At 33.2% G+C, this 15,924-nt stretch overlaps 4 protein-coding genes across 5 annotated transcripts in view; 1 reads left to right on the forward strand and 3 right to left on the reverse strand.

Annotated features, from left to right (window-relative positions):
* Nucleotides 1-10,287, forward strand: part of LOC135126187 (ubiquinone biosynthesis monooxygenase COQ6, mitochondrial) — a 36,832-nt gene extending 26,545 nt beyond the window's left edge. Inside the window, exons 4-10 of one of the 2 annotated variants that reach the window (XM_064052041.1) lie at nucleotides 111-218; nucleotides 272-337; nucleotides 392-499; nucleotides 549-751; nucleotides 5,683-5,798; nucleotides 5,858-6,024; nucleotides 10,129-10,287. In XM_064052041.1, coding sequence (XP_063908111.1) covers nucleotides 111-218; nucleotides 272-337; nucleotides 392-499; nucleotides 549-751; nucleotides 5,683-5,798; nucleotides 5,858-6,024; nucleotides 10,129-10,176 — 816 coding nt within the window. In that variant the 3' untranslated portion in view covers nucleotides 10,177-10,287. Of the gene's footprint in view, nucleotides 1-110; nucleotides 219-271; nucleotides 338-391; nucleotides 500-548; nucleotides 752-5,682; nucleotides 5,799-5,857; nucleotides 6,025-6,217; nucleotides 6,388-10,128 lie in introns of those variants that run through there. The other variant, XM_064052040.1, reaches the window with a different exon arrangement.
* Nucleotides 6,316-7,627, reverse strand: LOC135126191 (tRNA-specific adenosine deaminase 2). The gene is made up of 2 exons (XM_064052044.1): nucleotides 7,221-7,627; nucleotides 6,316-6,587 (listed from the first exon to the last, which is right to left on the reverse strand). Exons 1-2 carry the CDS (start codon nucleotides 7,534-7,536, stop codon nucleotides 6,385-6,387), a joined length of 519 nt encoding a protein of 172 aa, XP_063908114.1. The 5' UTR covers nucleotides 7,537-7,627; the 3' UTR covers nucleotides 6,316-6,384.
* Nucleotides 7,641-10,809, reverse strand: LOC135126190 (tRNA-specific adenosine deaminase 2-like). The gene is made up of 2 exons (XM_064052043.1): nucleotides 10,301-10,809; nucleotides 7,641-7,792 (listed from the first exon to the last, which is right to left on the reverse strand). The coding sequence occupies exons 1-2, from the start codon at nucleotides 10,807-10,809 to the stop codon at nucleotides 7,732-7,734; spliced, it is 570 nt and encodes a 189-aa protein (XP_063908113.1). The 3' UTR covers nucleotides 7,641-7,731.
* A 1-nt stretch (nucleotide 10,810) lies between these two features.
* Nucleotides 10,811-11,820, reverse strand: LOC135126189 (single-strand selective monofunctional uracil DNA glycosylase). Its single transcript, XM_064052042.1, has 2 exons — nucleotides 11,111-11,820; nucleotides 10,811-11,065 (listed from the first exon to the last, which is right to left on the reverse strand). Exons 1-2 carry the CDS (start codon nucleotides 11,762-11,764, stop codon nucleotides 10,811-10,813), a joined length of 909 nt encoding a protein of 302 aa, XP_063908112.1. The 5' UTR covers nucleotides 11,765-11,820.
* Nucleotides 11,821-15,924: the final 4,104 nt, after the last annotated feature.

Here is a 15,924-nt window from a genome sequence, read left to right on the forward strand (position 1 = left end):
TCTGCGTTAAACACTCTATTCCTGTTGTTTGTTGTTTGTTAGTACGACCCTGTAGTCACGTGTCGTAACTTTTCCAACAACAAAGCTGTGAAAATATTTTCAATTTTCAGCTAGGCTGTGATGGTGCCAACTCATTGGTGAGGAAGGAAATGGATTTTCATCATATCGCGTGCAACTACAACCAAATGGGAATTGTAGCCACGCTTAAATTACCAGAGGTACGTTATTCACACGCTACTAACATTGCCGTTGCTTTATTCAAAAATTGTAGGATTCCCCGAACGTGGTGGCATGGCAAAGACATCTTCCCGATGGCGGTTTTCTGGCGCTTCTACCGGTCGGTAACTTAACAATAATTATTACAAGCTTTATTTTCCACGTCGCTTTATAGCTAACTCAAGGTTTCTCGTCGATGGTGTGGTCCATGAATGCCAAAGAAGCTAAACGTGTGGCGAGCTTGTCCGAAGATGCGTTCGTAGATGCCATTAATGACGCTCTTGTATGTTTCAATTGATTTTTTATTTTATTTTGTTAATTGATAATTATAGTGGAAAGTTCAACCCAGAAGTGGTTTCGTGGATCAGGCGACTCAGACTTTCGATAATTTAATACGATTTTTCAATCTTCCGTCGACTTCGATGACCCAGTGTCCTCCAAAGGTCTTGGGTTGTGATATTAAAAGCAGGGCGATGTTTCCACTTGGCATAGGGCATGCTACGAATTATGTGTCTAAAGGGGTGGCTCTGGTTGGGTAAGTATCACAAAGTTTTGGGATTCGAGTGACAGTTGGAAATTTCCATTTTTTACTTTTTTGCACTTTGAAAAGTTGATTTTTCGTTATACAAATTTTACATTTTAAACATGTTTTAAGTTTCGTGTTGTGAAAATAAGTCTACACATGTTAAAACCAAAAAGCAAAATGTAAGCCCGCCCACCCGCCCTGTCTCAATTGTGATGATTTTTTTATTCGTTGTGAGCCAAGAGGGCGGAGCTTAACTGCAGAATCCTTATTTTTCTCTACGAGGAATTGAAAACATGTTTTTGAGTATCGTGTTGTTCAAAGAATACTATGTAGATATGTTAAGAAAAATAAAGGTTGAAATTGGGGTATTTTGCATATTTTTGAATGTTTCAAAGGACGATTCTGGAAGAACCATTGGATTTATCGAAGAAATGAAAACGGATATGACTTCTGCGGCCGAAAATCTATAAGAAAAAGCGTTTTGTGAAATTTCGAAAATTTTGTTGAAAATTGGTCGAAAATTGGGGTATTTTGCATATTTTTGAATGTTTCAAAGGACGACTCTGGAAAAACCAATGGAGTTATCGAAGAAATGAAAGCGGATATGACTTCTGGTGCCCGAAATCCATAAGAAAAAGTGTTTTGTGAAATTTCGAAAATTTTGTTGAAAATTGATCGAAAATTGGGGTATTTTGCATATTTTTGAATGTTTCAAAGGAAGATTCTGGAAGAACCATTGGAGTTATCGAAGAATCGAAAGCGGATATGACTTCTGCGACCCGAAATCTACAAGAAAATGTATTAACTGAAATTTCGAAAATTTTGTTAAAAATTGGTCAAAAATTGGGGTAAAGGACGATTCTGGAAGAACCATTGGAGTTATGGAAGAAATGAAAACGGATATGACTTCTGCGACCTGAAATCTATAAGAAAAAGTGTTTTGTGAAATTTCGAAAATTTTGTTGAAAATTGGTCGAAAATTGGAGTATTTTGCATATTTTTTAATGTTTCAAAGGACGATTCTGGAAAAATCATTGGAGTTATCGAAGAAATAAAAGCGGATATGACTTCTGCGGCCCGAAATCTATAAGAAAAAGTGTTTTGTGAAATTTCGAAAATTTTGTTGAAAATTGGTCGAAAATTGGGGTATTTTGCATATTTTTGAATGTTTCAAAGGACGATTCTGGAAAAACCATTGGAGTTATCGAAGAAATGAAAGCGGAGATGACTTCTGCGGCCGGAAATTTATAAGAAAAAGTGTTTTGTGAAATTTCGAAAATTTTGATGAAAATTGGTCGAAAATTGGGGTATTTTGCATATTTTTGAATGTTTCAAAGGACGATTTTGGAAAAACCATTGAAGTTATCGAAGAAATGAAAGCGGATATAACTTCTGCGGCCCGAAATCTACAAAAAAATGTATTTTGTGAAATTTCGAAAACTTTTGTCGAAAATTGGTCGAAAATTGGAGTATTTTGCATATTTTTGAATGTTTCAAAGGACGATTCTAGAAAAACCATTGGAAATATCGAAGAAATGAAAGCGGATATGACTTCTGCGGCCCGAAATCTATAAGAAAAAGTGTTTTGTGAAATTTCGAAAATTTTGATGAAAATTGGTCGAAAATTGGGGTATTTTGCATATTTTTGAATGTTTCAAAGGACGATTTTGGAAAAACCATTGGAGTTATCGAAGAAATGAAAGCGGATATGACTTCTGCGGCCCGAAATCTATAAGAAAAAGTGTTTTGTGAAATTTCGAAAATTTTGTTGAAAATTGGTCCAAAATTGGGGTATTTTGCATATTTTTTAATGTTTCAAAGGACGATTCTGGAAAAACCAATTGAGTTATCGAAGAAATGAAAGCGGATATGACTTCTGCAGCCCGAAATCTACAAGAAAATGTGTTTTGTGAAATTTCAAAAATTTTGCTGAAAATTCTTCGAAAATTGGGGTATTTTGCATATTTTTTAATGTTTCAAAGGACGATTCTGGAAAAACCATTGGAGTTATCGAAGAAATGAAAACGGATATGACTTCTGCGGCCCGAAATCTATAAAAAAAGTGTTTTGTGAAATTTCGAAAATTTTGTTGAAAATTGATCGAAAATTGGGCTATTTTGCGTATTTTTTTAAAGTTTCAAAGGACGATTTTGGAAAAACCATTGGAGTTATCGAAGAAATGAAAGCGGATATGACTTCTGCGGCCGGAAATCTACAAGAAAATGTGTTTTGTGAAATTTCAAAAATTTTGCTGAAAATTCTTCGAAAATTGGGGTATTTTGCATATTTTTGAATGTTTCAAAGGACGATTCTGGAAAAACCAATTGAGTTATCGAAGAAATGAAAGCGGATATGACTTCTGCGGCCCGAAATCTACAAGAAAATGTGTTTTGTGAAATTCCAAAAATTTTGCTGACAATTCTTCGAAAATTGGGGTATTTTGCATATTTTTGAATGTTTCAAAGGATGATTCTGGAAAAACCGTTGGAGTTCTCGAAGAAATGAAAGCTGATATGACTTCTGCGGCCTGAAATCTACAAGAAAATGTATTAAGTGAAATTTCGAAAATTTTGTTGAAAATTGGTCGAAAATTGGGATATTTTGCATATTTTTGAATGTTTCAAAGGACGATTCTGGAAGAACCATTGGAGTTATCGAAGAAATGAAAACGGATATGACTTCTGCGGCCGGAAATCTATAAGAAAAAGCGTTTTGTGAAATTTCGAAAATTTTGTTGAAAATTCTTAGAAAATTGGGGTATTTTGCATATTTTTGAATGTTTCAAAGGACGATTCTGGAAGAACCATTGGAGTTATCGAAGAAATGAAAACGGATATGACTTCTGCGGCCGGAAATCAATAAAAAAAGTGTTTTGTGAAATTTCGAAAATTTTGTTGAAAATTGGTCGAAAATGGGGTATTTTGCACATTTTTTAATGTTTCAAAGGACAATTCTGGAAAAACCAATGGAGTTATCGAAGAAATGAAAGCGGATATGACTTCTGCGGCCTGAAATCTACAAGAAAATGTATTAAGTGAAATTTCGAAAATTTTGTTGAAAATTCTTCGAAAATTGGGGTATTGGAAACCAATGGATTTCTTCCAGAATCGTCCTTTGAAACATTCAAAAATATGCAAAATATCCCAATTTTCAACAAAATTTTTGAAATTTCACAAAATACTTTTTCTTGTAGATTTCGGGCCGCAGAAGTGACATGTTTGATCTCCACTTTTGATATTTTTCAAGTTTTCATTACGTACTTTTTCGTTTTTTTATTTTTGGTTTTTCAATTTTACAGTTTCTTGACTTCTAAATTTTTCAATTTTTCGAGTTGCAATTTTTTATTTTACAATTTTTCGATATTACAGTTTCTCATTTTTCGATTTTTCACATTCTCAGTTTTTTATTTTCGCCATTTTCAATTTTTCATTTCCTCAATTTTTCAAGTTCTCGATTTTTATTTTGCATTTTCCTGATTTTTTATTTTTCATTTTCTCAATTTTATATCACAATTTTTTGTTTTTTCATTTCCTTAATTTTTGTTGTTTATTTCGATTTTCCAATTTTTCGTTTATTCAATTTTTCAAATTTTCAGGCCAATCGATTCCAATTTGTCGATTTCCCAATTTTATTTCAACTTTTCGATGTTTTAATTTTTCTTTTTTAAAATTTTTCAATTTTTTTTATTTCTCGATTTATCGAATTCAGATTGTTCAATTTCTCAATTTTTTTCTATTTCTCGATTTTTGGATTTCTCGGTTTTTCGATTTTGCGATATTTCAATTGTTCAATGTTTTAAATTTTAGATTTTTCAATTTATGGATTTTTTGATTTTCCGGTTATTCAAAATTTCTATTTTCCAATTTTTCAAATTTTGACATTGCTAAATTTTCAGTTTTCCGATTTTTCAAGTAATATATTTTTTTTGATTTTCCGGTTTCTCGAATTCGCAGTTTCGATTTTTCAGTCCTTCAATTCTTCGATTTTTGGATTTTTCAGTTGGCTAATTTTTTAATTTCTCAATTTTGGATGTTTTTTCAGTTTTGGGATTTTCAATAGTTCTATTTTTCGACTTCTCGATTTTTTATGTTTTTAATTTTCAGTTTTTCGTCTTTTAAACTTTAGATTTTTCAGTTTTCGACTGTTTTATATATATTTCGATTTCTGAATTTTTCGAGTTTTCAGTTGTTGTATATTTTAATTTTTCTTTTTCGAGATTGTGCAAAATGCAACAAAATTGGCCACTTCCGGGCGTTCCGCTAATTTCTGACTTGCAGCCAGGCAGCCACCTGCACAAAGAGCTGCCGCCTGAGTTTTGTTTACAGTATCGTTTCTGATGACTCAATTTATTTTATTGATTAAATCAAGAACAACTCACTCGATTTTTCCAAAAATTTGTGGCCGGGATATAATTTTCATTGTACTTCAGGAGCACGGGAAGTTCTGTCGATGCAACTTTCGACCAATTTTTCCACCTGCGTCTAAAAACATCGAACTAAAAGAAAAAACACGATCGTTAAGCAACACTTAAAATTAATTTATCTCTTGAACTCTGTACAAATTTAGTTCTTATACAAATTTCCTGGAAATTTTCAACGCAACCGGGGAAATTTAGAGTTGTCTAATAATATCTCGCTTTAATGAAGAAAGCATGTTCAATTTCGTTCAGTCTGGAACGCAACAATGTTTAAATTCGGAGATTAGAGTTATTTACGCACAAATAAAATAAAACCAATGGCGTTTAAATTATCGCAAATTCCCAGATAACGACTATTTAAAATTTACCAAGAAGGATAAGTACGCCACTAATAGCATTTTCGCAAAAGTCATCATCATCACGCCGAAACCGGCTTAAGTCATTAGGAAATTTCTCTTTTATTGTCGCTGGAAGTCATAAATCCTCATTTACTTATAATACTTGTCCCCATTATTGTTTCTAGAGACGCGGCCCACAGAGTTCACCCTTTGGCAGGCCAAGGGGTTAATCTCGGTTTCGGTGACGTCATCTGCTTGAATAAAGTCTTAGCAGAGGCGGTGTACGCCGGCAGCACCCTCGGTAAGCCCTCGAACGTGAAAGCGACCGCAAAAACAACCCCTTTGTGTTTTTTGCAACAGGCAACTTGCAATATTTAAAGAACTATGAAACGGAACGGCAACGGTTCAACGTTCCCATGATCCTGGTCGTCCACGGTCTCGTCCAGCTGTACAGCACACAATTCACCCCTGTGGTGATTCTCAGAAGCTTGGGGTTGCAAGCGACAAATGCTCTCACCCCTCTCAAGGTAAGGAGCTATTCAAGTTCAAGAATATTTCAGGTCTGAATAAACCTCCGCGGCTGCACAGGGGGGACATAAATCAGCTATTTTAAACACGGGACGAAGTGCTTCCGGTTTTGTTTTCGTTTTATGGTGCATAAATAAACAGGAAATTTTGTTTGAAGTTTTAAAAAAGGTGATAACTTAGTTTTTTTTACAGAAATTCCTGATGTCCCAAGCTGCTGGCCTGCGATCTCAACAAGCCTAATTTTGCGTTTTTGTATAATAACAAAGCTGTAAATTTTGTAAAAACGAATATTAAAAAAAATAACTCAAATATATTTCAAAACAAATACAAACTTTACAAAAAATAAACAATATTGAGACTTACGTCTTTTTACCCCTAACTTTAACTTTAGAAGGGGGCGCACTGGGATTAACCCCCTTGTAAAACTCCTTCAACAGGTTCATAGCTTCCTCAGCTCTCCACCCACCTTTAATCCTAGTAGGCGCCTGTCTAACACTACCAACATCAAAAACAGTTTGTCCCCCAAATCTGTCATTTTTACAACCAAAAACGACACTGTGCACTAGAGATGGGAACTATCGTTACTTTGGTGTACTCGTACGTATTCGTTACTTTTTAAAAAAGTAATCGTTATTTATAATCGTTACTTCGGGTATTGATTACTTAATGAAACTCGCTTTGGTTTTATTTTATTGCGGTATGAAAATATCTAATAATTTCTGGAATAATACAAAAAATATATTTAAATCGTAAAAAAATACAAAAATAAATCAAATAATATTACATAGAATAAAAAAAAACAAAAACAAAAAACGTACTTTATAAATCTATTATTATTTAGTAACTTTAGTTACTTCATTCAATTTTTGTTAACTAACAAAAGGCCGCATTATTTTTAACTTATTATTCCTTTTTCTATATTCAACATTCAACTCAACTTGAAAGCGAAGTGTTAGTAAATAAAAGTAAGGGTATTTGATTTATAGGTTTAGGAGGTCGGTAGTTCTCGGTATTTCGGCAATCGGTTCTTGATTCCTTAGTATTTGAATCCAGAATGCATACTCGAAATCACGAAATGATCAGTAATCATTGACGAATAGTAACGATTACTTTTCAACTTCGATACTCGGTAGTTCGGGTCTCATCGTGTACCGAATACTTTGTAACGAATAGTTACTACCCGTCCCACCTCTACTGTGCACCCCCAAGTCATACAAAGCATTAATACACATGATACACGGTTCTACAGTCACGTAAACACACACTTGGCGGAACGCCGCCCCCAAATCCAAACCCTTGTCTCTACAATAGTCCGTAACTTGCTCAATACAGTTAATTTCAGCATGTCTGGTGGCGTTCCGACTCTCGTTCACCGTGTTTCGCCCCAGCGCCACAATTTCGTCCTTGTAGACAAAAATACACCCCACAGGGACTTCCTTAGCAGCCAGAGCTTCATACGCGTATTCAAATGCTTTCTCCATGAATTGTTGCTCAGTGTCCGTCAACTCCATTTTAGTTTGTCATGTACTTCAGCAAATCCTCCTTCTTGAAAAACTCCTCCGCTTTGGAGGGCCAATTCTGGTTATTCTTGACACGCGGACTCGGGTGCACCAAATTGAGCACTTTAACGTCACTGTCGTTGTTCTTTAGGGTCAAAATAGCGCGTTTTTCGGCATACCGTCCTATCCCTATTATGATTTCCGGGCTCAACAACTGGATGACTTTCCAGAAGTACTGGTCACAGATTCCTTCCAAAATATTAGTGTCCTGTAAACAACGATGAGTAAGTTTTCGCAAAAGTTACGTTTGTACCTTAATTCTTCAATTTTCCGATTTTTTAAATTTTGAATTTTTTGATCTCTCCGTTTTTCAATTTTTCGACTTCTCGGCTTTTTCAATTTTCTACTTTTTTAATTTTTCATTTTCTTAAATTTTGGATTTTTTAATTTTTCAACTTCTCGGCGTTTGGATTTAGCAATTTTTCGATTTTTAAGTTTTATATCTTTCAATTTTTAGATTTTTTGATGATTCGATTTCCCGATTCTTCGATTTTTCCATATTTTAATTTTTCAATTTTTTAAACTTTACACTTTTCAATTTTTCGTACTCTCCGATTTTCAGTTTTTCAGATATTTATATTTTTCAAATTTTCGAATTTTTTATCTTTCGGTTTATTGATTTTTGAATTTTTCAATTTTACGATTTTTTGATTCCATTTCTTCGGTTTTTGGATTTTAAAAACTTTTCGACTTTCCGATTTTTCAACATTTCAGTTTTGAGAATTTTTCAATTTCTGGATTTTTCAATTTTTGGATGTTCTGATTTTTCGATTTTCAGTTTTTTTATTTTGTCGCTTTTATTTATTTTGTTTTACTCGATACTCGGATGTTTCCATTCTTCCATTGTTCGATTTCTGGATAATTTGATTTCCCAATTTTTCGTCATTCCAGTTTTGGAATTTTTCAATTTCTCGAGTTTTCAGATTCTTCTAATTTTTTTCAATTTTGGATTTTTCGGTTTTCCGATTTTTCGAATTTTCGGCTTTTCGACTTTTTGGTTTTCCAATTTTCCGTCATTTCAGTTTGGAAATTTTACAATGTATCGAGTTTTCAGTTTTTCAATTTTTGGCGTTTCTAAATTTTTGGATTTTTCGATTTCTCAATTTCTCGATTCATCGACTTTTGAATTTTTCGACTTTTCGTCTTTCCGATTTCTCGATTTCTCAAATTTACAATGTTTAAGTTTTGGGATTTTTCATTATGTACATATTTCGATTTTTTAATTTTTATTATTTATTAAAATATTGCTTACATTTTTCGATTTTTCAATTTGTTAATTTTTCGATTTGTTGATGTCTTGATTGCTCGATTTTTTAAATTTTCAATTTTTCGAATTTTTAAATTCTAGGTTTTTTACTTTTTTGTTGTTTCGATTTCTCAATCGTTCGATTTTTTGCCTTCTCATTTTTAGATTTTCCAATTTTTCTGAATTATTTTTCAGATTTTCGATGTTTTGACTTCTCGATCTTTTGATGTTTCGTTTTCGCGATTTTTCGGTTTTTCAATAATATAATTCATCTTTTCGAATTTTCGATTTTCCAGTTTTTCAACGTCTCACTTTTAGGATTTATGTATGTATTTAAATTTTTCGATTTTTCAATTTTTGGCGTTTCTAAATTTTTGGATTTTGCGATTTCTCAAATTTTCAATGTTTAAGTTTTGGGATTTTTCAATGTGTATTTCGATTTTTAATTTTTAGATTTTTCGACTTTCAATTTTTTTTATTACTTGTTACTTATTCGATTTTTCAAAATATTGCGAATTTTTAAATCATACATTTTTCGATTTTTCAGTTTTTCGATTTTTCGATTTGTTGATGCTTTGATTGCCCGAATTTTATTTAAATTTTCAATTTTTCGAATTTTTTTATTTTAGGTTTTTCACTTTTTTGTTGTTTCAATTTCTCAGTCTTTCGACTGTTTGCCTTCTCAACATTTTCATCCATTCGATATTTTAATTTTTGGATTTTTGGATTTTTTAGATTTATAAAATTCCCGATTTTTCATTTTTATATGGGTTTTGACAAAATTTTGATTTCTCGTTGAAAAACGAAACATCACATATTTAAAAAAATTACGCTAGGAGCCCCTAAGATTTTTTAAAATTATTTAAAAAACAAAGATTTTTTATATTAAAAAAAAACACTAGGCACCTACAAGACTTTCTTTTTTAAACGCAAAAAATTGGTCGAAAGGTATTTATTTAGATAGATCTTCCCTCGCCTCTGAAGTAAAAATATATTACTAGTACATGCTTAACTTCAATTGTTTATGTTTATACATCGAAAATATGCGACAATTAAACACCCATCAATAAAATAACCATCAGTCTTATTAAATTGAAATTACAGTTGTTTTTAAATGTTTAGTGTTTTTTTTTTTCTGAATAAACCTCCGCGGCTGCACAGGGGGGACATAAATCAGCTATTTTAAACACGGGACGAAGTGCTTCCGGTTTTATGTTTTCGTTTTATGGTGCATAAATAAACAGGAAATTTTGTTTGAAGTTTTAAAAAAGGTGATAACTTAGTTTTTTTTTTTACAGAAATTCCTGATGTCCCAAGCTGCTGGCCTGCGACCTCAACAAGCCTAATTTTGCGTTTTTGTATGATAACAAAGCTGTAAATTTTGTAAAAACGAATATTAAAAAAATAACTCAAATATATTTCAAAACAAATACAAACTTTACAAAAAAAAAAAACAATATTGAGACTTACGTCTTTTTCCCCCTAACTTTAACCTTAGAAGGGGGCGCACTGGGATTAACCCCCTTGTAAAACTCCTTCAATAGGTTCATAGCTTCCTCAGCTCTCCACCCACCTGTAATCCTAGTAGGCGCCTGTCTAACACTACCAACGTCAAAAACAGTCTGTCCCCCAAATCTGTCATTTTTACAACCAAAAACGACACTGTGCACCCCCAAGTCATACAAAGCATTAATACACATGATACACGGTTCTACAGTCACGTAAACACACACTTGGCGGAACGCCGCCCCCAAATCCAAACCCTTGTCTCTACAATAGTCCGTAACTTGCTCAATACAGTTAATTTCAGCATGTCTGGTGGCGTTCCGACTCTCGTTCACCGTGTTTCGCCCCAGCGCCACAATTTCGTCCTTGTAGACAAAAATACACCCCACAGGGACTTCCTTAGCAGCCAGAGCTTCATACGCGTATTCAAATGCTTTCTCCATGAATTGTTGCTCAGTGTCCGTCAGCTCCATTTTAGTTAGTCATGTACTTCAACAAATCCTCCTTCTTGAAAAACTCCTCCGCTTTCAAGGGCCAGTTCTGGTTATTCTTGACACGCGGACTCGGATGGACCAAATTGAGCACTTTAACGTCACTGTCGTTGTTCTTTAGTGTCAAAATAGCGCGTTTTTCGGCGTAGCGTCCTATCCCTATTATGATTTCCGGGCTCAACAACTGGATGACTTTCCAGAAGTACTGGTCACAGATTCCCTCCAAAATATTAGTGTCCTGTAAACAACGATGAGTAAGTTTTCGCAAAAGTTACGTTTGTACCTTAATGTCGCTGGGGGTCAAGTTACCCCCGTCACTCTTCAACAACGCCAAAGGGCAATAATTATAAACGAAACAATTTTTGAAAAAAACCTCAGGGCTTCCGCACAGCTTTTTGAGGACGTTCCAGAGTCGGTCCCCGCTCACTTCGGATCGGGTGCACGCGAACCCCAACACGGGGCGCTGCGGACACTCTTTCTCGGGCTTTGAGACCTCCTCTTCGATTTCAAGCCAGTCGCGGACTGACTTGATTTCGCCGAACGGCACGCCGGTTTGAACCATGCCGAAGGGGCCGGGGTTCATGCCCACGAAGAGGAGCTTCTTGGGGCCTTGGCAGTATTTTTTGACGTAGGTTTCGTTGGGTTTGAATGCGTATTCGACTGGGTTGTAGACGTAGGCTACAGGGGGCTTGAACTGGAGCGGTTTGAGGGCGGCGTTTAGGTCGAGTTGGATGTTGATGAATTGTTGGGCGAAATCGGGCGATTGGGGGCTGGAGAAGTACCGGGATTTGTCTGGGGGACCTGGAGAGTCGGTTTCGGGGCGCGAGGTTTTGGCGGCGACTTCGCTCTCTTGGGGGGTGGTGGAGGAGGGTTTGGAGAGTTTGCGTTTCAGCATGGTGCGGGTGGTTAATTTACTAACCTTTTCGAGAAATTTCATGAATATTTTGGGTGTTTGGGGTTGGGTGGTCTAACCTCACTTTTTTTAAAAAATGACATTTGGAGTGACGTTTCAGAAAAAAATAACACGTGTCTATGGAGACGCGTGAGGTAGTTTACACAAATTTATAATACCGGCGTTTTTGGAAAAGCAACAAAAACAGATACATTTATTTGTGAATTTTATTTCCAACGAAGAAATGCATTCAGTTTCAAGTGGAACTCAATTATGATATAAAAAATCAAAGTCGTAAGATTTTACAGTTTTTGAGGTTTTTGAAATATGTAACTTTTAATGGTTTTTAAACGTGTATAATAATGTATGGGAGACAAACTATCGCATGCAAAAGTATTGTCGGTACCCAGCAGCGAGGGGTATTAAGCTCCTTCGCCTTCTCTCTCCGGGTTGCCATAATTCCCTAAACACTCAGGTAGAATAACGGACAAGGATTAAAGTTCCCTTGCTTGATTACATAGTACCTTCTTCAGGTAGAAATAACTGTGTTGTAGTATGTTTAATTCAGAAAATACTTTTCTTAAGATAAAAGCGAAAAATCTGTACAAATCGTTATTTATTAATAAAAATGGAAAAATTTATCATGGGTAGATTTTAATTGGAAAGTGGTGTTTTTTTCATCAACCTGACTTAGTGAGAAATCGAATAAACTAACGAATATTGACAATTCGAAAATAAAACAAGACGAAACCTCGGAATTTCTATTTCGATTTTTCGACTTTTCGTGTTTTCGATTTTTTACTTATTCGATTTTTCAAAATATTGCGACTTTTTAAATCGGACATTTTTCGATTTTTCAGTTTTTTAATTTTTGGATTTGTTCTGAATGCTCGACTTTTTCCCAGTTTTTCTAATTTTTAAATTTTAGATTTTTCGATTTTTCGACTTTTTTTAATTAATTTTTCAGTTTTTCGATGTTTCGATCTTTCACTTTTTCGGTTTATTAGTTTGTCGTTTTTTTAAGTTAAAATTTTTCAATTTTGAATTTTCCCATTTCTCAATTTTTCGATCTTTCGACTTCTCGATCTTTTGGGGTTTCGATTTCGCGATTTTTCAATTTTTCAATTTCGATTTCACGATTTCTCGGTTTTTCGATTTTTTGTCATTTCAGTTTTAGAATTTTACACTTTCTCGATTCTTCAATTTTCCGATTTCTTGTTACCGTTTTTTGTTGTCTTTTTTGTTGTATTTTTTGCTCGCTTTTTGGCTACTTTTCTTGTGCCTTTGTTGTCCGTTTTTGTCGGTTTTTTTCTATCGCATTTACTTAAGGATTGTCGCTTTTTTATTCGTTTCTTTGGAAGCGTTTTTTTTGTCTTTTTTCTCGCCCTTTTTGGTCGTTTTTGTGTGTTTTTGCTATCGGTTTTTTATTGCCGTTTTTATTGTTTTTACTTCCCGAGCGTAAGCAAAGGAAGTATTGTAATTGAGTCCGTCGGCCGACTCTCTACTTTTACGTTTTCTCGATTTTTCATGACCCCTAAAAGACAAAGAAATAGGTCTCTCATTTCCGTCTGTCTGTCCGTCTGTCCGTCTAATCACTAATTACTAATTACTAATCACGAATCACGAATCACGAATCACTAATCACCAATCACTATTCACGAATCACTGATCACTAATCACGAATCACTAATCACGAATCACTAATCACGAATCACTAATCACGAATCACTAATCACGAATCACTAATCACGAATCACAAATCACGAATCACTAATCACTGATCACGAATCACGAATCACGAATCACAAATCACGAATCACTGATCACTAATCACGAATCACTAATCACGAATCACCAATCACTAATCACGAATCACGAATCACTAATCACTAATCACTAATCACGAATCACGAATCACCAATCACTAATCACGAATCACTAATCACCAATCACTAAACACTGATCACTGATCACTAATCACTAATCACGAATCACTAATCACTGATCACTAATCACGAATCACTAATCATGAATCACTAATCACGAATCACAAATCACAAATCACGAATCACTAATCACTGATCACTAATCACGAATCACGAATCACGAATCACTAATCACGAATCACGAAATCACGAAATCACGATCGGTGAATCAGAATCGACTTCTCGTTTTTAGTTTTTCGATGTTTCGATTTTTCACTTTTTCGGTTTATTATCGTTTTTTAAGTTCAAAATTGAATTTGAATTTTGAATTTTCCCATTTTTCGATTTTTAGCCACTTTCATTTCTCAATTTTTCGATATTTCGACTTCTCGATCTTTTGATGTTTCGATTTCGCCATTTTTCAATTTTTCGATTTCGATTTCACGATTTCTCAGTTTTTAGATAATTCATCCTCTCAGTTTTTCGATTTTTGAATTTTTCGATTTTTTTTGTCATTTCAGTTTTGGAATATTACACTTTCTTAATTCTTCAATTTTCCGATTTTTTAAATTTTGAATTTTTTGATCTCTCCGTTTATCAATTTTTCGACTTCTCGGCTTTTTCAATTTTCCACTTTTTTAATTTTTCGTTTTTTTAAATTTTGGATTTTTTCATTTTTCAACTTCTCGGCGTTTGGATTTAGCAATTTTTCGATTTTTAAGTTTTATATCTTTCAATTTTTAGATTTTTTGATGATTCGATTTACCGATTCTTCGATTACTCCATATTTTAATTTTTCAATTTTTTAAACTTTACACTTTTCAATTTTTCGTACTCTCCGATTTTCAGTTTTTCAGATATTTATATTTTTCAAATTTTCGAATTTTTTATCTTTCGGTTATTGATTTTTGAATTTTTCAATTTTACGATTTTTTGATTCCATTTCTTCGGTTTTTGGATTTTAAAAACTTTTCGACTTTCCGATTTTTCAACATTTCAGTTTTGAGAATTTTTCAATTTCTGGATTTTTCAATTTTTGGATGTTCTGATTTTTCGATTTTCAGTTTTTTCATTTTGTCGCTTTTATTTATTTTATTTTACTCGATACTCGGATGTTTCCATTCTTCCATTGTTCGATTTCTGGATAATTTGATTTCCCAATTTTTCGTCATTCCAGTTTTGGAATTTTTCAATTTCTCGAGTTTTCAGATTCTTCTAATTTTTTTCAATTTTGGATTTTTCGGTTTTCCGATTTTTCGAATTTTCGGCTTTTCGACTTTTTGGTTTTCCAATTTTCCGTCATTTCAGTTTGGAAATTTTACAATGTATCGAGTTTTCAGTTTTTCAATTTTTGGCGTTTCTAAATTTTTGGATTTTTCGATTTCTCAATTTCTCGATTCATCGATTTTTTAATTTTTCGTCTTTCCGATTTCTCGATTTCTCAAATTTACAAAGTTTAAGTTTTGGGATTTTTCATTATGTACATATTTCGATTTTTTAATTTCTAGTTTTTTCAAAATATTGCTTACATTTTTCGATTTTTCAGTTTCTTAATTTTTCGATTTATTGATGTTTTGATTGCTCGATTTTTTAAATTTTCAATTTTTCGAATTTTTAAATTCTAGGTTTTTTACTTTTTTGTTGTTTTGATTTCTCAATCGTTCGATTTTTTGCCTTCTCATTTTTAGATTTTCCAATTTTTCTGAATTAATTTTTCAGTTTTTCGATGTTTTGACTTCTCGATCTTTTGATGTTTCGTTTTCGCGATTTTTCAGTTTTTCGATAATATAATTCATCTTTTCGCATTTTCGATTTTCCAGTTTTTCAACGTCTCACTTTTAGGATTTATGTATTTAAATTTTTCGATTTTTCAATTTTTGGCGTTTCTAAATTTTTGGATTTTGCGATTTCTCAATTTCTCGATTTCTCAAATTTTCAATGTTTAAGTTTTGGGAATTTTCAATGTGTATTTCGATTTTTAATTTTTACATTTTTCGACTTTCAATTTTTTTTATTACTTGTTACTTATTCGATTTTTCAAAATATTGCGAATTTTTAAATCATACATTTTTCGATTTTTCAGTTTTTCGATTTTTCGATTTGTTGATGTTTTGATTGCCCGAATTTTATTTAAATTTTCAATTTTTCGAATTTTTTTATTTTAGATTTTTCACTTTTTTGTTGTTTCGATTTCTCAGTCTTTCGACTGTTTGCCTTCTCAACATTTTCATCTATTCGATATTTTAATTTTTGGATTTTTTAGATTTTTAAAATTCTCGA

The sequence above is a fragment of the Zophobas morio genome, unplaced genomic scaffold (genome assembly GCF_036711695.1).
Source record: "Zophobas morio isolate AGI-343-1 ecotype UQ-CSIRO unplaced genomic scaffold, CSIRO_AGI_Zmor_V1 ptg000010l, whole genome shotgun sequence".
Classification (NCBI taxonomy): domain Eukaryota; kingdom Metazoa; phylum Arthropoda; class Insecta; order Coleoptera; family Tenebrionidae; genus Zophobas; species Zophobas morio.